Consider the following 20,699-nt stretch of genomic DNA (forward strand, 5'->3'; position numbering starts at 1 on the left):
TCATCCATCTGGGGGAAGGGGAGGGAAGGTAGGAAGATGTTACAGTGTATTTTAGGGAGACTTGCTTCTTTTTGCATCCTCACTTTGTCATGTGGTGGCAGTGAAGAACACTGAGTGAAATGCTGTAGTGCTGATAGTCAGGGCAGTCCGACTATTAATTATTTTTAATTATCATCCATCTGGGGGACGAGGAGGGAAGGTAGAAAGATGTTACAGTATATTTTAGGGGGACTTGCTGCTTTTTGCATCCTCACTTTATGTCATGTGGTGGCAGTGAAGAACACTGAGTGAAATGCTGTAGTGCTGATAGTCAGGGCAGTCCGAGGATTCTGTGCAGGTGGGAAGGTCTCCACAGGGAGAAGCTTTGGGGTTGCTCCACCACAATTCCTGCTAAATTAGGTGTGGCATTGAGAGATGATCCAAAGGACGGCACCTGTGCAGCCTAAATCACTGCAAGATGCTGCTTGATGTGTTTCTCATCAATCGTTGTGTGCTTCTCTAATAGAGCTCATTTTGTAAGCCCTGACTGAGAGTTTATTTTAGAAGATAAATTGGTTTCTTTCTCAGAACTCTATCTGTTTTGCTATTTGTTGCTGATGATAGTTTAATGGATTTATAAGCACAAAATGATTATCTGTCAGTGAGGGGTGGTGAAGAATCTCTGTATGTTCCACGTTTTCTTGAGCTCATTGATGACTGGTTAGTCCTCAAATGCCTGTACTAAGAGCCCCACCTTCTGATGAAGCTTTAAATGGTAGTAAATTCACCTCTTTCACTCCTGATGTGGGAGGAGGTTAGTGTGATGACCCAAGAAAAAAAAAGGTGCTAATAGCCCTCAAGCTAACACCCATTCAGTTGGACAAGCAGCAGACTGCCATGAAAGTATCTAAAATCTCTTGTACAACACAAGCTAAATTCTGCATTAGATGGGCTTTATTCAGTCCTCTTGCTTCTGTGGTGGTTGCATGTCTTTAGACCAAGAACAAACAAGAATGTGTGTGAACCTTCTCCTTAGAGTCTCTTAAAACTACAGAAATTGTTCCTTCCCTGAGATTTATGTTCTTGTTCTGGGTTTTCAGCCAAATCTTTGGCTTCTGGCTGCATTAGGTTGCTTGGACAGTGCAACACCAACAGAAAACTTCCCTAAGGGGGCAGCTGGAGACCTTCTGCAGGGCCTGGTGGTGGAGTTGGAATGTGCTACGCTTCTGCCAAGAGTCAACAGCACAACAGCCCCTGGGGCCCTCTGCGAGCTGCTGTACTTGAAGCTGCTTTAGATGCCACCAAGGCTGAAGAGTTTAAAAGAAACGTTTTTGGCCACTGTCTTTTAGATGTCTAGGTCTGGATTAAACTATTGTGTCCATATTTATTGGCATATGATGGCAGGCATTGAGGTACTTACCATAGTTAGATGTTGTAGAAATGTTAGAAATTCCCAGTAAAGCCTGAAACTGCTTTCTTGCTTAGAGATCTGGATGTACATGAACATGTCGTGGAGCTTGACTGAACTGAAAACCAGGGGGTTGATTAGGCAATTTTAAATTATTTTAACTCTGAGAAGCGAGGAGGATAAACTGTTAGAATGTCAACAAAGCGCTTGATTTTTAGAGGTGCAGTTCTTATAAAATAAGAACTTCTCCATAATCCTGTATTTGGATGCATGTTTAAATACACGCTTGAGTGACCAGGTTTTGGTATGGTCAATGCTCAATGCAGCATATGGTGCACTTACTGATTGCAGCCCGTTTGACTTCAAGCTTGTTTTCTTCTGTGAAGGTGATTGTAAAGAAAACAGTTTCCAAACATCTGGCATTAAGAAAAAACTGAAGTGTCGATGTTTCAGCTCAAAGACTTTGGGGATACGTAATGTTAAATGGTATGTTTTCCTAAACATGCAAGTAGACATTTGTGTACCTTTTAACGGTCATAATTTGGATGAAAGCATAATAGTCAATCTGTTCTAACCAACTGTGAGAATGGTGCTGAGTTTGGGCAGTTTGACAGAGCCACAAGCATGCACGTGTGCATTTACATTGCTAAATAGATGCAAAATCTGCATGTGGAATTGCTGCTGCAGAATTTACTACTATAATTCCATTTTGTATAATAAAAATGGACTTCCTTGACAAGAATTCCAGTTCTGTAAGTTTACTATTTTGTGTAGAATTAAGGAGACAGAATTCATTAATATAAGGAGTTTGAAAACAAGCCAATGTTAAAAAGAACATGCTGAAAGGATACAATAATTTTTATTAGAGCATGTCCTCAGGCAGTTACCATTCCCTGCAGAAGAGCGTGACAAAAAATTCAGTACATCTCTATCTAGCCATACTTCCTATGTCTTATTCCTACACGTGTTTAGTATTCCTGTATTTGGGTTCTTTTCCCACTTTCTTACATTTAGCATGGTCCAGAGGGACTTGAATGTATTGAAGCTTGGAAACTCTGGGGCTCTCCCAGTTCAGTATTTCTTCTGGTAATTATAGAATCATTAAGGTTGGAAAAGACCTCTAAGATCATCAAGTCCAACCATCACCCAACACTACCATGACCATTAAACCACATCCCAAGTGCCACATCTACACATTTTTGGAACCCCTCCAGGGATGGTGACTCCACCACCTCCCTGGGCAGCTGGGGCTAGCCTAGGTAGCCTCTCTACTCTTTCAGTGAAGAAATTCTTCCTAATATCCAATCAAAGCCTCCCCTGGTGCAACTTGAGTCCATTGCCTCTCATCCTAAATTAATACAGCTACAGCCTGTTTCTCAGTCTGGAGTGTTAAGGTGAAGATGGAGTGCTGGTGTGGGCTGTGGTGGCAGTGCAGGTTTCTGCAGTGCTGGGGCTTTTGGCTCTTACAGGAGGTGTTTGCATGATGCCTGGCTGCTTGACTTCACACATCTCCAGTTCTGGAGACCACATGCCATCTCTTTTATGGTGACAAAACTTACACTTTGTTTACTGTGCAGATTTTTGTCTGGTTTTGAGACAGTTGCAGTGAGATCCACAATGGCTTCAGTTCAGTGGTATGTGGCTGGAGGACTCCACACACTGGAGGTGGTCCCAGGATGGAGTGGGAAGGTCTCCTGCTGAGGACAGACTCCTTGGAGAGCACAGAGAGGCTTTGCTTACTAATCCTCCTGTCTCAGCAAACAAGGGCAAGCCTGTTTAACCAACACTTGACAAACAAAATGAGCCTAAAATGAGAATTTAATGAATGAAATCTTATTATGAAAATAAACATTTTTAGAGGCAACAGAAGAAAGTTCTTTTGAAGTGCACTTCTTTTGATGTTCCTGAATTTTTGTACAGGTGCTTGTTGATACTGTGTACACATACCTCTTGCTTTACTTGCTGTTAGGTTTCAGTTCTAAGACATGCCTGGAATACTGTGGTGAGGTGGGCCTTTTTATGCATTTATTCCTCTTTTTAATCTGCAGATGTAAGGGGAGACAAGTCAGTTTAGATTTTTCTGGCAGGGGTGTGTTACTCTTCCTGATAATATAAATTGTAGACACTGAAACTCTGAGATTTATCAGTGCCTTATATTCTCCTTCAGATTTTCAGTCTGAATAACTTCTTTCTTTTCTGTGTCAAGGATGTGTTAACTTGAATTTCACAGTATTATTTAGTCAAAATCCCACAGAAATGAAGTTTTTACTAATAAACTTTCCTGTGCTGTTTCCTCCACTTTGTCCCACAACTTTGTTCTTTTCCACTATCCTAAGATTACTGCTAACACCTTTTTGGTATATGTGCTACTGTTGGTGGAATACTTTTCTTTAATACTGGGTTGTGTATATTTTGGTGTTGAATGATTACAGCTAAATTATTTGACTTTTAGTAGGGGTTTTTTTATTGTTGGACTTGAAAACGTGTTTTTAGTGTACCACATATTGATAGAAAGCCTTAAAATTAAAAATCTTGTACTGTTCTAAATTATCAGTTCAGAGAATTATTTTATGGTTTTAGGTATATGAAAGCAAATAGCTATAATAAAAGCTGAAGAGGCAGTTTCTAAAGTGACATTGTTTTTTAATGTGATTTAGTTGCATAAATACTATAAATGCTTTTGAAAATTCCACATAGCCTATCTTAATCTAAAGCAAACACCTTGCATCTGAATTCTTAATTAGGAATATATTTCAACTTGTGGCTATCAGTGTTTCACCATTTGAAAAGCTGTCAATTAGTCCAATATTTATTATGTCTTCAAATATTTCACAGGCTGAGTCAGTAGCTGGGAATGGAAGTGAAGTGTGAAATTATTTATTTAGTATAAGGCTACCACCAGCCCAGACTTCCCTGGTTAGGCCTTATTTTCTTGCCCTGAGAGTCTTGTTTGGAGAGATTTTTGGCAGGTTGTGTGTGTTTTTGGCTGAGTTTTTGGAAACCCCATTAGAGGCAGAAGCAGAACTTTGGGGAAGTGTGGTACAGAGGTAGTGTTCTCCATGGTGATGTGATGGGTGTAGGTGGTGATGCAGAGATCGACCTGATGGGTAAAGCTGAGCAGAAGGGGCATGGAGTAGCCAGTGTTCTGAGCAGTGTGGAGCTCATGGGTGGTTGAGTGGGACGAAGGGTTGAGTTTTGGAGCTGGGAGAAGAGGAACTTTGGGGCTCCAGGAAAATTCATTGAGGAGGGTTGTTGGAAAGACACTAGGAAAGATGGGGAAAGTGTGGACACTGATGAGCACTGGTGCTTGCCAGAGGAAATGGCACAAGGTCTTGGAGGTAATCACAGAACACAGTGAGCTTTAATGGGGAGTTTGAAGATAAGCGTACAAGCAAGGAGTTGTCCAAAGTGTTAAAAATACAGAGAAATTAGTGGACAGGAAGAAATGCAGGTTTCTGTGGTGCACTGCAGTGAACAGTTTTATCCAGAAGCTGAGAGCCTGCAGTTGGGTTAAGCTGCAAGAACAGTGTGTGTTATGTCTGTATGAGAAGAGTAAATTGGAGATTTCCTAGATACCTGAAAAGTAAATACTACATCTTGCTGTAGAAGATAACCTGCTTCTCTCTTATGTCATCCTTCAAAACTATGGCTCTAAAAAATGAGAAAAAACAGATTTGACTTGGAGTCATATGAGTAAGGGTAGCAGGTTTAGTACCTGTTTTCTTCTAATCATCACAAAGGATTAAAAAGTTAATTTACCTTGGTTTACTTTTTGGTACATCATTATCCCTGTCACTGTTTTTAAAAATTTGAAAATTACACGGACTGTTCTCACATAAATTTCTGTTGTGCTGGTGCTTTAGTTCTGGTGAATGTTAATTTTCTGGTTCCTCCTGCAGTTGTACAGAAAAATGTTAAAACATGCTTACTGTCATTTAAATTCTATTGGTTTTATTTTGTGCTTGGATATTTTTTTTTCGTATTAACTAAACATAGTCTGCAGTGGTTTTACTTTGATAACTGAAGAGTAGAAGCCTCTTGGACAGGGCAATAATTTAGCTTTCCTGTGGAGTATGGCTTTAAGCTGCCTAGATGAATGCTGTTCTTTCAGATACGAGTCCAGCTAGTGAGGTATTAATGTTTAAAACTATGTGATATCAGTGTCACAATTTTGTGTCTGGAAGTGTAAAGTGTGAGTATGATATGTTAAGTTGTGCATATTTTCCCTGTGATTATTTCATCTTATATTAAATATAAGAAAATAAACTTTAATATTTCGTTTCATACATTTAATTAATGAACTCAGAAAATATTGTCAGTTTATGGCAACCCTTCAAGAGAAAGATATGGGAGCCACATGATTGAAACACTTGCTTTTTTTTTCCCTTTTGGCTTTTCACAGCTGCCAAAATAAACTCCTTTTGAGATAGACCTAAGTCAACATAGTTGGTGTGTCTCTAATGAAGCATTCCTCTTGAGGCCCTTACTTGGGTTTTATGTTTTTGTCATAGTTTTGTTTTTTTTTTTTTAAAATCTCTTTTTCCAAGTTTAATGCTAGGGTCTCCTTAAGAGTTTCTGCTGCAGATTTAAAGTAAAGGAGTTCAATCTCAGTAATCATTTGATTTTTATTCCCAGAGACCTTTGTTTTCTGAAGTAAAAAGTAAAAAGTGTATTACATTTTTTTTCCCCTATAATATGCTTGGTATTTTTTTAAGTTGTTGAAGAAGTTGGCTAAAATTCAGAGAAGCTAATATTCATCAAATGTACAAGCTTAACTCTTCTTACTGTTTTCCACTTGAGCTTTCTCAAACTGTTACTTTTTTTTGGATTCCTGAGTAGCTTCTCTTATGAGCAAGGTGAATACTAGCTTCCAGCTCCAGAAGTAGATCTGTGTGGTACCATCTTTAATTAGTTTGTTCCCAATCAGATTTTTAATGACGATTTCCAGTAAACATTAGCTGGTTTTATGTGTTTTATTTAAAACCAGAAAATCACGTTTTTTCCTGAAAAATTTTTGAACATACAGCTGTTACTCAGTTTCTAAATGTGTGCTAATATACCTTGAACTGGAAACATTCTTTGCAATTTCAGTCTTGTGTTGATGACACTGTTCTGCCAGTCTGATGTCACTGATACCTAAATATTAGTAAATGAGAGAGAGAAAATGGCCATATTGGAAGCTATGCAGTGTTTTCATATTCCTGGTGGCAATCTTGGGAATTCCAGCCAGGAGTCTACAGTAGAACCGTAGAATTGTTTAGGTGGGAAAAGACCTTCAAGATTAAGTCTAACCATTAACCTAGCTCTACCAAGTCCACTGCTAAACCACATCCCTAAGCACCATATCTATGTGACTTTTAAACACATTCAGGATGGTGATTCAACCACTTCCCTGGGCAGTCTGCTCCAGGGCTTGACAACCCTTTTGGGCAAGAATTTTTTTCCCTAATATCCACCCTAAACTTCTCCTGGTGCAACTTGAGGCCATTTCCTCTTGTCATCTCAGTTGCTACCTGGGAGAAGAGACCGACCCCCACCTGGCTCCAGCCTCCTTTCAGGGAGTTATAGAGAGCCAGGTGGTCTCCCCTGAGCCTCCTCTTCTCCAGGCTCAGCAACCCCAGGTCCCTCAGCTGCTCCTCACAAGACTTGTGCTCTACACCCTTCATCAGCTTCGTTGTCCCTCTTTGGACCTGCTCCAGCACCTTGATGTCTTTCTTCTAATTAAGGTGCCCAAAACTGAACCTAGTGTTCAAGGCGTGGCCTCACCAGGGCTGAGTACATGGAGACAATCCCTGCTGTAGTACTGCTGGCCACACTTGCTGATACAAACCAGGATGTCCTTGACCTTCTTGGCCACCTGGGCACGCTGCTGGCTTGTATTTAGCTGGCTGTTGATCAGTAGCCCCAGGGCCCTTTCTGCTGGGCAGCTTTCCAGACAGTCCTTCCCAAACCTGTGGCATTGAAGGGGGATTATAGGGTTTTCTTGTAATTACCTTCCCATATCAGCATCTTTTATTTTTGTATGCCAAACACAAAGTTTCTCTAATGAAATTGAAAGCTAAACAATTTCAATAGTCCATTTTAATAAAATGCTGTTGTGTACAGCACAGATTAGCAAATATGAACAGAAAAAGAAATAATAATAAAAAAGGAACCTTGGGAAATACAAAAGAGCAAAATAGAGACATCAGTAGTTTGATGATGTAAAGGTACTTACTGAACATGCTTAAAAAATGACCCTCATGTTATGCAAACTTTTTTGAGTAACTGCATACTTGAAATAGTTCTTTGTTTCTCAGTTTCAGGAATTGTCTTCATACTTGTCTGTCATTTGGATATTCTTATTTCAGCAGTGAATAAACAGCCAATTTAGGGCAGCTCAGAATCCATAAACTTACTATTTCTGTCATCAAAAGTCTGGAACCAGGGTACAATAGTTGTTTTAGGGTAAATAATGCACCGTATTGATCTTTAAGGGACCACTTTGTGATGTTTTATGCTGTTGTCTCTACAGTGTGAAACCGCATTTACGTGGCAAATTCAGCCTAGTAGCATTCACTGGTTAGATTAAGCTTAAGAGAAATCTAAGGACAGCAAATGTAGAACTTGTATCTATCCATCTTTCTTAGAAAAATATGAGAACAGCTCTGAGGTGGGAATAGGCACAGATATTTAATGGCCTGTGTCCAAGTTCAGAAACTTTACTGTACACTGGACATCCATTAGCTTGAATATGAACATAAAAGACTGACAGCTGCCCCCTGCAAAAGTTGTCTTTCTCTTTTTGTGACTACTCCTTTGAAGCCTATCTAGTCATCAAGGAGATGTTAAAAGTACAGTTTTTATGATGCAATTCCGGAATGTACAGGTTGTTTTTTTTTTTTTCTCTTGTGCATTCTTAATCACTGACTTTATTCCAGATATCACAGAATTGTAGGGGTTGGGAGGGACCTCTGGAGATTGTCTAGTTTAACCCTCCTGCCAAGCAGGGTCACCCAGATTGGAGAGGAATGTGTCTGGGTGGGTTTTGAAAGTCTCCAGAGAAGAATACTCCACAACATCTCTGGGCAGCCTGCACCAGGGCTCCATCACCCTCACAGCAAAGAAGTTTTTCCTTATGATTAGGTGGAACTTCCTGTGTTCCAGTTGGTGTCCATTGCCCCTTGTCCTGTCACTGGGCATGAAAAGAGTCTGACCCATCTTCTTGCACACTTGGCCTTTAGATATTAATAAGCATTGAGAAGGTCCCCTCTCAATCTTCTCTTCTCCAGACTAACCAGACATAAGTCTCAGCCTTTCCTTGTCACAGAGACGCTCCAGTGCCCTCATCATCTTCGTAGCCTCTGTTGGACTCTCTCCAGTAGTTCCCTGTCTGTCTTAAACGGAGGAGCCCACAACTGGCCACAATACTCCAGATGTGGCCTTGCTAGCAAAGAGAGGGAGAGGAACCTCCCTTGTCTTGCTGGTCACACTCTTCATAATGAACCCATAGTACATTATAGTTGCTTTAAGATGATGACTTCAGATAGAGTGGCTTTACTTAGAACAAGCTAAGGAAAACTCTGACTTACTCGTCTTTTTAAATGCAAAAACAAACTCTTGGCAAGAAATCATGGAGGAGAGAGCAATGCTTGGAAGTGATTGGCAGAGTATGCCCAGAGCTGTGCCTTATCTTTAGCTCTGGGCAGTTGCACCCCAAGTTAATAAGAGCCATGCACAGGTCCCTTCTGCAGCAGCCCTCCACAAGAGTGAAGCAGAAGTCTCTTGAGCATGCTAATTACTTTTAACTTTTCAACTTAAAACCAAACTTATCTCGTTGATTAATATGGTGGCCTTAGAGAGGACAAGGGGATCTGTTTGAGTGTGGTCATGGGTGCACGTTATCTCCAGCAGAGCCTTGTTGGCTTCTTGGATCTTGCTGGTGGCACTTTTGGATGTGAATGTGCAGCACTTAGAACTTGGCTAAAGTGACATAAACATCCACAGCCTCCTGTAGCATGTTATCCTCAGCGAGTGAAAGGGAAGATAATATGGGTATATAAAAAGAGGAAGAAGAGCTGGACAGAGTTAGAGACTAAAGGGGAAGAGTAAAAAAAAAAAAAAAAAAAAGAAACTTGTCCAAAACTTTCCCCTTTTTCCTTAATGGAAAGCAATTTTTTCTGTAGCAGTCCATGAGCCTTTTCAGACACAGTCCCTGAGACATTTCAGAAAATGTTGGCCATGTTCCAGCATCAAAAGCAAGCTAGAAAGTGTTAAATGTTTCAGATAATTGTTATGAAAGAGGACAAGATGGAATCAGCTCTTCGGAGTGTGCACTGAGGTCCAAAGACAGCAGAATCCAAACAGTTCAGAAGATTCCTAAGAATAACATGTGCTGGGAAAACAAAAAAATGGTGATGCCTTCAGAAAGTGTTTAGAGGGTGGGAAGTAGTTCTCTGCAAGTGCTTCTGAGCAGACCACCACAGGCAGATGGAGTGCTGAGATTTACCTTAAATCTGAGCGAAATTTAAGATTAATTTAATTCCATGTTTGTGGTGGGTTAATAGGATGTAAACAGTTAATGGGCGAGTGATGGCATGATAGTTGTAGGATATTGAGCATAAATCTTGACTATCTTCCTTTTTGTCTTTTACTCATTATCTTGTTTGTTTTACACTTACTTGGGCTATTTTATTTACCCAGAGGACACTGTGAATACCTTCTGAAACACTGAAAGTGTTTTATATTTAGTAAAAAAAAGCTAAGTATGAATATGTAGTCTATCTGTAGGAAACTGTTTCCTACTAGATGTCAGGCATGTAAGAAAGGAGTACCATAACTATTTTCTTCTTGAAAAGAGTTTATCCTTAGTTATTTGAATTGGGAAGTAAACAGGGAAGAGGTAAGAGTTGGCAAATTGTACCATTGCTTTGGTCAGACAGTTTAAAGATTGTTGGGGCACATTTAAGGAAAATAACAAAAAACTAATGTAACAAATTAGCCAACCTAAACAAGGTCTATTTGAAGGACAACTTCAAATGATGTTTACATTTCACTTATGGGTAACACTATAGGAGACTGTGGGCGTTTGCTCTGAGTTTGTGTTTGAGATGTGTTGGGAAGCACATCACAGCTCCCTGGCTGGCCTGAAAAATTCCTATTACACTGGTTTTGTTCCTGTGATAATGCAGCTAAAAGAATGAGAATCAGCACAGCTTTTTGAAAAGCAAGGATGAGCACTTCATATGCTCCTCTAAAGTAATTTGAGTTCTATGAGCTACAAAATGAATTTTGGTTATTTGTAACATCTTTTAAGGATTACGATGCATTACTCTTTAAGAAAACAGAGGGGTGGCTGAGCTCACAAGCATGCAGCTCTGGGTCCTAAAAATGTGGATTGCATAATTAATTCAAAGTTTGCAATTTGGATAAAATCAGCTCGTTAGATACTAGCAGTGGAGTATCGGGCAGTCTGTTTGCACATCTGACTGTAGGCTCCATGGTTAAATCCAACTTCTTGATGCTACTCATTGAGTTACCCACAAAGCATACCTTGGCTGAAGGGGTGATGGCTTTAAACTAAAAGAGGGGAGATTTAGACTAGATACAGAGAAGGAATTGTTTACAGTGAGAGTGGTGAAACGCTGGGCCCGGGTTGCCCAAAGAGGTGGTTGATGCCCCATCCCTAGAAGTATTCCAGGTGAGGTTGGTTGGGGCTCTGAGCAACCTGCTCTAGTTGCAGATGTCCCTGTTCACTGCAGGGCAGTTGGACTAGGCGACCTTTGAAGGTCCCTTCCAACCCCAAACCAACCTATGATTCTATCATTTAACTCTTTGGTATATGCTTCTTGTAGGTTGAATAATTTTGATGATAAGTCTAAAGTGTCCAAGCCACCTCTTACTGGTAAATACAGCTGCTTGCTTTATTCCATACCTATTAATCTTAGGGGGTTGCTTTGTTTGTTCTTTTTTTAGTCTTTTAAAATAAAACAGTGACACTGAGGTGGGAGTGCAATTGTGTAGGTGGTTTTGGGGTGGGTTTTTTTTTGTTGTTGTTTTCCTTAAATCTTTCAGGCTTTCCTCAGCTGGATCCCATGTGAGCGAGTGTGGAGGGTTGGAAGCCCAAACAGATACAGATGTTCAGCTCTTTGTCCCTGCTGGTGCTGGCTCACCACATTGGCCCAGCATGGCCCAGTCCAACCTCCCTCTGTGCAAACACAGCAGTTCCAGTTACTTGCCAAGGGCTCTCCTGGGGATCCATAAAGTCTATTTCTGTTTATATAATGAAACCAGGGAGCAAGGGTCTGCTCTAGTACTTTGCTGATGGGATTCCAGTGGGGTTGTCTTTCAGTGAAAAGACTGAATTTAATAAACCTGTAGTCTGGTGTGCTCTTTCTTGGGCCACGCTGCCTCATTCTAATGGATTGCTGTTGATAATTTGGGGTTATTTTGTTTACGTAGTCTGAGAGCTTCTTTTCAAGCAGTGGTTGGAAATGGAGATGAAGGCAGTCTTAATTCACTTTTAATAAAAGATCAATGGGTTTATTGTGAAAAAATAGAATACAGATGTAAACTATACCTGATAAAAGAATTAAATGTGTATTTAACCTTCCTGTTTTGTTTTTTCAGTGCTACTGGTGCTTGACCTTCTTCGATTTTGAGACTATTCTTTTTCTTGGTAGTTTTACCTTTTAAAATTTACTTAGACTGCAAAAACAAACTCTGCTGGTGTTTTTCATCTCAAGTGCTTACCAAATCCCTCAGATTTTACAAAATATTTAAAAAGTAATCTCCAGACTAAAGGCTCATTAAAACCTTTGCCCTTCCTGTGGAACAAAAGTTCAGAGAAGTTCTGTTCAATTCTAGTTTGGAAACTGTAAAAGCAAAAATACCATGGTGTGAGGTATTAATTTAGGCTTGGCAGCCCCACTGTAAAATTTATTTCCAGAAGCTTCCAATTAAAATGCAGCATGTCTAAAAGTATAAGGGAAGGCACTGTAAATGCTCTTTCTTTTATAGTATATAGGAGGAAAACTGCCCCAAACATTAGTGAAAATAAAACATCTTGGAGATATTTTTTTTGATTAAACAGTCCCATTTATATTGCAATGAGTTTACTTGGTAGAAGAAACCAGGTACTTAGGAATTTCTTAGCTGTACTGATTTTCAGTATTACTTTTTAATCAAGCCTTTTGATAGATCAATCAGGTATTTATAAAGATGCTATTTTTTTTTTCTTCTGGTTTTCTTTATATCTTTATTCGACCTTGTGCTCTCCCCCTTCTTGAACGATGCAGTTTGGATGTTTTCCTCCTGTGGCCCTTTCCCCCTGTTTCAAAGGAGAGAGCAAAATTGGAAAGAGGACAGATTGACTAGGATAGTTAAAGGTGTAGAATACCTTATGTAGGAGTAACAGAAGGTAAATTCAGCAAAGAATTTAGGTCTCTTCAGACTGATGGAGGTACCACATTTGTCTGTAAAATCACGAGTGGCACAGTGATAAGGCAACAGTCAGTCACTGGATTTCTGTTGTGGAGGTGGGGAATGGTCATCAAATAGAGCTAGAGCTTGCAGATAGAGTTAAATCCAAGCAGCTGAATGGCAAAATGCATTCTTGCTGAAGTTGTCTGGTTGTAGAAGGATCTGTCCTGCAAATTGTTGGAGGTCAAGAGAGTAACACTATATGCTTATGCTGTTCTTTTAGTCTTCACTGAGTATTTTCTGTTGATGGCTGTCAGAGATGGGATTTTTGACTATACCATGGACATCTGGTATGACCTGTGGTGTCAGTTACAACAGGTCAAAACCTGTTAATATTCTGTCTCAAGAAAGTTGTTTCTGGATGTCTATGAAAAATTTTAAATGACATCAAAAAAGAAATTTTAGACGAGTGTTGTGGGTTTTTTTATTCCAAAACCATTTCAAAGTAGCACGTTTTATGTCTTGTTGGATATATCTCGACAAAATGTAGATAGAGAAAAATATGTGCAGTTGCTGTGTATTGACAGAGTGCATTTCATCAGCAGGTGGTATTGGATTTAAGAAGCTGAAACCTAAGACAAGTGCTTAGGGACAGTCTGTAAGAGGATACTTTTTGTTCAAAGTCATGTAGTTCTGTATTCCCAAAGTGGTCTGGGCAGCATGAACGGTGCTACTGTGCAAGAGCTTTTAAATTATGAAATACAAGAAAGCAAAATGTTTTCAGTTGTGGAATTTTACTGTAGGCAGAATTACTTCTGAAACGTGTGCTAATTTAATCTGAAGCCAAAGAGAAGTGATTTTCAGAAATGGTTTTGCAAATCTGATGAAGTTGTTGTACTGTGATAAATAGCTCTGCAGCAGTTCCCTTCCAGACATCCCCTTTCCATTTTGGGTTTATGTTGGGTGTATACTGCCAATCAGGAGGTATATAAATAGTAAACTTAGAGGCAATTTTTTTAGAGGATGTAATCATTTTAGAGTGAATCATGAAATTTGTCTATTTTTCTTGAGGTATAGGTGCTCCTGTAAATGAGGCAGAATCTGGCTGTGTTCTTGGGTTCAGATTTTTTCCACAGTGCAGGAATAAGGGGAGAGGAGAAAAACACAAAAGTGAGGTGGTTTCTAGTTGTTTATTTTCATACTGAGGTTTATAAACATTTTTAAGGAAGTAAGTAAATTGAGAGTAAGTGTTTTAAGGGGGAGAGGGGGAAGAGGTAAAGGCCCTTAGAAATTATTGCAGTGGATTTAACAAGTTTTGTGGCTTCCCTTTTTAATTCTATCAATATAGACAGAGTGCCAATGCTGTTCGTTGGGAAGCTCACCTCGGTACGTCTCTGTGTTCCCACTCCTCCACAGAGTGAGTCATGGGATGTGGGTTTAACCAGTGGTGTAAATAAAATGCCTTTATGGGATAAATTGCTTCTCGTATGTTTGGAAATACTTTTAGAAAGGGAGGATATTGAGGGCCATCAATGGCTTGTTTAATTTTTACCTCTAATTACGTTGTGTGTCACTGGTCAGCGATGTGTCACCACCTCAGCCTCGCATATCGTCAGGGAAGTTTATTAACAGGACTGAATTTTAGGGGAAGAAAACATCTAAAAGAAATCATCTCAGAACAGCCATGAGCATACCCATGCTACTAGGAAACACTAAATTTCCACGTTGTGTTTTCTGTGCTTAAGCAACAGCTCTGAAAGGTGGTTATTTGGCTATTTCTGCCTTCTTGGCCAGATGAGAAAATGTCTTTAAATCAACAAGTTCTTATGTTCTTCTTCTTTTTTCTTTTTTTTAAATCTGACTGAAGACGCTTTTTTTTCACCCCCCCCAAGTCCTTAAATTTTTTTTTTCTCAGTAATAGTAACTAGAAGTGTTCTTCAAGCATTACTGTCATATACCTTTCAACTATTTCTGTTTAGGCAGCATAACATTTCAAAGCAGTTTATTTAATAATGTCATTTCCATTCTCTGGCTTTAGAGGATTTTCTAAAGGCCTTGAGGTTTAAGCTTCTTCATGGAATTGGAGGAGTATTGTTTTCACTTAATATAGAAATTTGCATTTAATTAAAACAAAACCCCAAAACCAACAGTGGTAGTTACAAGTCAATCTGGAATGTTTTTCAAATAGGAAAATCGGAGTCAGGCTCATTTTGGAAAGATACATCAGCTATTTGACAAGGTTCAGCATGAAGCTTGGTTGTGGTTTGTTTTTTTTTTTTTTCATGTGGACAGTTATATCTTTTTAATCAGATTTTTTTTCCTTCACGTTGATGGAAAACACATAATTGAAGTTAATTTTACTGTAAATATTGTGAAGAGTCAAAGAGAATAAAGACTTGGCTGCTTAAGGGGTCTGAAAGAATAGCTGAGCTTGTGAATGCAATTTTTTAAAATACATCATTATCACCAGCCTGTAGACACATCTATGTCCCTTCCAAACACTGGTGAGCTTCATTCAAGGCCACTTGCCTTTCTTCATGGTGGATATTGGGGAAAAAACCTAACAAACTTCATATCCAGACAATAATCTTCCTTACCTATTTAAAATAACTGATGTGGAGGACTATTAATTGCATCAACTGCAGTGTGACTTCTTATAACACCCAGTCTTTGAACTGTTGCCTCAAGACCTGTGTAACTGAGATCCTTAAACTTTTTCAATTTACTGTAGTTCTGTTTTTCAAGCTGCTACGTGTAATGAATTTTCAGTTTAAAAATGAATTTGATTTTGCCACCATATGGCTCTGAATGTTGAGAGGGTATGAATGAAATGAATAATGGTTCACAGATAGATTTTTGACTTAAGTTACAGGCCGATGAATAATCTTACTTTAAATCAAATGAAGATCTGATTAGAGGAGGTTGTTATTGGTGAGGTGGTGATTTTCTGTGTAGCTGAAGGGAAAATAATGATGGCTGTTTAGTTTCTGGGAATGTCTGCAAAGAATATCTTTTTAATAAATCAATAAAAAATGGTAGAATTTCATTACTTTTAAGCTATTCCAGGAAAAACTCCATGAATTACGAAGAAAATGTTGCTATTTAAGTTGCAGTGAACAAAATGCTTCATCACTAACGCTCTAAAAATAGCATCCTGCTTAACTGTTAAGTGGGTTTTTTTCTGTTAGCTTTTTTTTCATCTCTAGTATTTGCTAGAATTACCAACACTTGAGACAAGCTGATTTTGGAGGTGCTGAGTTTTTTAGTGTCAGCACCAGCTCAGCAGAACTCCAGAGTATAACTTCAATACAGAGTTTCAGTAAGCAAAGCCGAAACTTTTCTAGTTCATCTTGGATACTGTAAAAATGTGTTACATTAATTTTACATTTTCTTCAAGTGCCAAGGTTCAGTTTGTACTCCTGCAATGGTGCTGAAATCACTATGAAATAAGGCTGTGATTTCAGTAAAGCTGTTTCTGACTCACTCGGTGTAGAATAGATCAAAACTTTTCCTTGGTGATAGGAAAATCTGTGAAGTTGTAGCCAGATTTTTCTTGTGCAACTGATATGACTATTCTTTTTTCTTTTATTTTATTTTCTCTTTTTTCTTTCTAGGGTCAGTACAGGCCCTCTGACCTGCTGTGTCCAGAGACATACATCTGGACGCCTATTGAGCAATGTCTGCCCCTGCTTGAGCACTCCAAATACTGTCGATTCAACCAGGATGTCAAAGCAGGTAAGTTTACAAGTAGTGATAGTAAGAAATAAAATAGTGAGAGGTGATAGTAATAAATTGTCTTGTCTTGGTTGCATAGTGTATTGCTGTCATCTGCTGCTGAGGCATTATGGAAATGTTATCTGTAAAGGATAAAAAAATGTAAAATTCACAACTTCTTCCAGCAAAAATCAGCAAACAGAGTTTTATCTTCTCCTATAAAATAAGCAATAGAAATTTTAAGTACATGCTGTTTTATGGATTATATGTAGTTCAAAATTAACACATATTCCTGCTCTTTAGATAATTACGTTTGTCATTCTGTCCGTGAACAAAACCAATTAAATAATTATTCTTTCCTTACATTCCAGTTGGGTGAATGCATAAAGTAAGGTAATTAGGATCAATACAGGAAAGTCAAAGGGCTGGAGAAGCTTAAAGGCATCAGGTGCTTTTGTTAAGAAACAAACTGCCAGATTTAGTTTAACAATCTGCCAGTGTATTTGAAGAACACAATGAACAGCAGAAGTACCTGAAACATCTTGAAGTAGGTGGGACTTAAGTGTTTACATTCTGTAAAAGAGGTACTTAGTGATTTGCCAGCACTGAATGGTTGAAAATATTACTTACCAGAACATAATTCATTAGTGAATACTGTAAGAAATGTAATCAAATGAAAAAAAAAAAAAAAGCAAAACAACCACATACCTTAATTATTGACTCTGTGAGTGGACTCCAGACCCCAGGGGAGCTGTATGAGAGAACACTTGGTGTGGTGCCTGGGTAGAAAGCAAAAAAAAAAAAGAAAAACATTGTACTTAGCAATTTTCAATTAATAGAAAATCTTCTTGAAATTTTCTTTCCCCATTGAATAACAGCTGGAAAAGGTTGTGGTATTATTCAGAGATGTCAGTGATTAAACTCAAGAGTATGTAAAACCATGGTCTGTTTTGAGCCATCAAAACATATATTTACCTGTCTTTGAGTTTGAGTAGTCTTCAACAGCTGCTTCTTTCTTTTTAGTTTGCATGGCTGTAATTTAATACACTTTTCATTCACTAGCTGGGTAGCTTTTGGAAGGGCAGGATGTAGATGAGTGAAATGAGTTTGAAGAAAGACAACCACTTAAGCAGGGTTGTGAACTTGCTTTTCCTTATCCTCGTTACCATTTATGCTCAACTGGAACACTAGGATAGGAATTATAAGAACTACAATAATGAGGTTCAAATAAATTTCTAGGTATAGAGTTAAAAATTTAAGTATCACAGTTACTTTAAGTGTTCCTTGCAAATAAAGAATGTTCTTTAGGGATCATGCAGGTAGCTGTGTGATGCGCTGGGAGGTAGAGTGGGGAGTGTGCTTGGATGTTCTTTGAAAAGAGTATTTATTACCATGGGAGAAGCTCAGTGTGTAAAAGATTAAATGGGCAGCACATCATGTCTTGATCAACTAGAATCATCATTAGATTGCTGAGGGGAAACTGGAGAAAAAGTACCAAGGTAGGAGGAAGGGAAATAGTGTTGGAGACGAGTAGTGTGCAAGTTACTCTTGTCATTCAAAACCAAAAGAGTGAATTTACTTAAGTGCAAAGATTACAACTAAACTACTACCTTTGAGGGCATTAACCCTGTACAAGCCAAGGGACATCATCTTCTTAATTCTGTGAAAACCCTGTGTCATACCATGCGTTTGGAAACTGCAGGATATAAATCTGTGTCATTATGAGCATGGCGTCTCTCACTCCAGACACTACTGGAACTGTGACTTAGCTCCTGTGCTTTAAGGGAATTAAAACATAGCTCCATGTGGAAATGCACTGGACCTGCTGTGAGCTAATAGTCATTTGAGGGTTAAGTAGCTAGCTCTAAGGAGCTATTTCTCAAGAGTAAAATCAGTTTCCTTCTTACTCCTTTTCTCTACAACAGTCGGTAATATGAGTTTGCTGAAGTTACAGTGAATTTAAAGAGCAATAGGAATGATTGTGTGCTTTGTTTCTCTTGAATCAGCTTTCTCTAATACTGCCCATAATTATGTCACTTCAGTAGATCATGATTTATCAGGAGTGGGACTTCAAACATAGAAACTGAGGGCAATAACCAAACCTAGTGAACAACTGGGAAGAGTAGTGTGGCTTGCATTGCTGCCTGGGGCAATAATACTGTCCCTGGAAATGCTCATGTTTTAATGCTGTCTATCATGTCAGAAAAATTCTGAAACATTACTTCACACTAGTATGTTCGTCGTGTTTGACAATTTGTGAACTTCTTTTTCTTCCCTTTAAAAAACTACAAAATTTGACTAATAAATTGACCAGTTACAGGTTATGAAAATGCATTATAGAGCAGCAGCAAGAGCTGCTTCAGGAGAGGGTGCTGCATGCCCTGACCTTCCAGGTCTTTGCAATATGTAAAGAATTTCTGAGTATTCATACACATCACACTTCCAAGCTCCTTCCTACAATGAGATTTCTTTTTTTTTTTTTTAGAAAAGACAAATGTTCACACAAAGTGGCAATCTTTTTTTAAAGTATCAGAAAATATTAATTGATATTTGCAGAGGATTTTTTGCCTGTTTTATATTATGTGGTTGTCCCGAGCTTGAGCGTTTTCAGATGATTTTCAAACATATTGGTTTCCATCCCCTTCTCCTCTGATGTCTGATACTTTTGTTAATAGTTGGAGAATGAAGAGAGGACAAACTGAACAAACTTCTTAACTCTTTATACCACAGAGATAAGTCTAAAAAAGAGTCTAGCAGTTAATAACTTCAAAAAACAGTCAAAGGGATCATAATAACTTTTATTGTTTAGGATGGCAAATCATGGGCTCCTGATGGTTGAAACAGGTTCAACTCCTTACTGCTTCAGGCTGGAGTAATGAGATCCAACCTCACTTAACCTCAAAAGACTCCAAAGACTCCAGTCATACAGAGACAGCGACGAGCTCTTGTGCCAGCAAACACTCAAATCTGAGACCTGAGTAAGCTGCTAGTGGGCTCTTGGTGTGCATCTAAAAAAAAGTCTAGCAGTTAATAACTTCAAAAACCAGTCAAAGGAATCATAACTTTTATTGTTTAGGATGGCAAATCATGGGCTCCTGATGGTTGAAACAGGTTCAACTCCTTACTGCTTCAGGCTGGAGTAATGAGATCCAACCTCACTTAACCTCAAAAGACTCCAAAGACTCCAGTCATACAGAGACAGCGACGAGCTCTTGTGCCAGCAAACACTCAAATCTGAGACCTGAGTAAGCTGCTAGTGGGCTCTTGGTGTGCAGTTCCAAACATACATTGGAAAACATCAGTTATTTCAGAAAAAAAAGAAAAATTCATGGTAATATCAGCCAGCATTCATGGATGAAAGGTCATGTGTGTCAAGTTTTCTTGCTTTTATGTATTACCAATTTTTGCCTCAGTTACTCCTGCCTCAGAACAGATTCTTCATTTTTGTCACGTGTTCAATTAGAAAAATTCAGATGATTTGGCATCATGTTATAAATGAGTGAGTTTTATTAGGGTTCTGATGTGTTCCTTATAAAGTGGTGGCCAGTCACTTACTTAGAAATAAGCTCTTAGTGAGGCAGGACAATAATTGAGGCTTTGGATACTGATGCATCCTGAAAATTGAGGTAGTGCTAATCTTTTAACAGGCCATTAGCTTTAAGTACAGATGGAGTTGTGTTAAGTAAAAAAGAAGTTAATTAAAAGATTGCTCTGCAGATAAGTGCTTGTCAGTGACTCTGACAACAGATCAGAACTGAGCAAAATTCAGTCATGTGATTGTGTCTGCTGAAAGATTCTTGGCCACAGTCAGTCTGTCATACTGGTTAACTTCCCTCTCAAAACTGGGCTTTATTTCTGTGGTACTTTCAATAACAGCTTTACCCATGGAACAGATGAAGTATGAAAAGAATTATAAATAATTTACTTGGTATCCTGGCAGTATTTTTCTCCTTGCAGTTTCCATTTTTCTGAGACTAACCCAATGACATGTCTTTTTTTTTTTTTTTTGTCTAACATCTGTTGAGAATTTTAGTTTGTTGCGCCTGAGAGAAGCCTGTGAAAAAATGTCTTCGTGAAGTAAAATTTTTATGAAAATCTACTTTTGGGATGGTTATTAAATTAATGGGAAACTTCAAATCTTTCATCCTATTAACACTGGACTGTCAACACCTTTAAGGTACAACTTCAGATAACCATA

General features: G+C 38.6%; 1 protein-coding gene across 1 annotated transcript in view; it reads left to right on the forward strand.

Annotated features, from left to right (window-relative positions):
• ATE1 (arginyltransferase 1) overlaps positions 1–20,699 on the forward strand; it is a 79,928-nt gene that overhangs the window by 44,076 nt on the left and 15,153 nt on the right. Inside the window, exon 9 of the mRNA XM_008941609.1 lies at positions 16,402–16,522. Coding sequence (XP_008939857.1) covers positions 16,402–16,522 — 121 coding nt within the window. The remainder of the gene's footprint in view (positions 1–16,401; positions 16,523–20,699) is intronic.

The sequence above is a fragment of the Merops nubicus genome, unplaced genomic scaffold, assembly GCF_000691845.1.
Source record: "Merops nubicus isolate BGI_N331 unplaced genomic scaffold, ASM69184v1 scaffold326, whole genome shotgun sequence".
In the NCBI taxonomy this organism is placed as follows: Eukaryota; Metazoa; Chordata; class Aves; order Coraciiformes; family Meropidae; genus Merops; species Merops nubicus.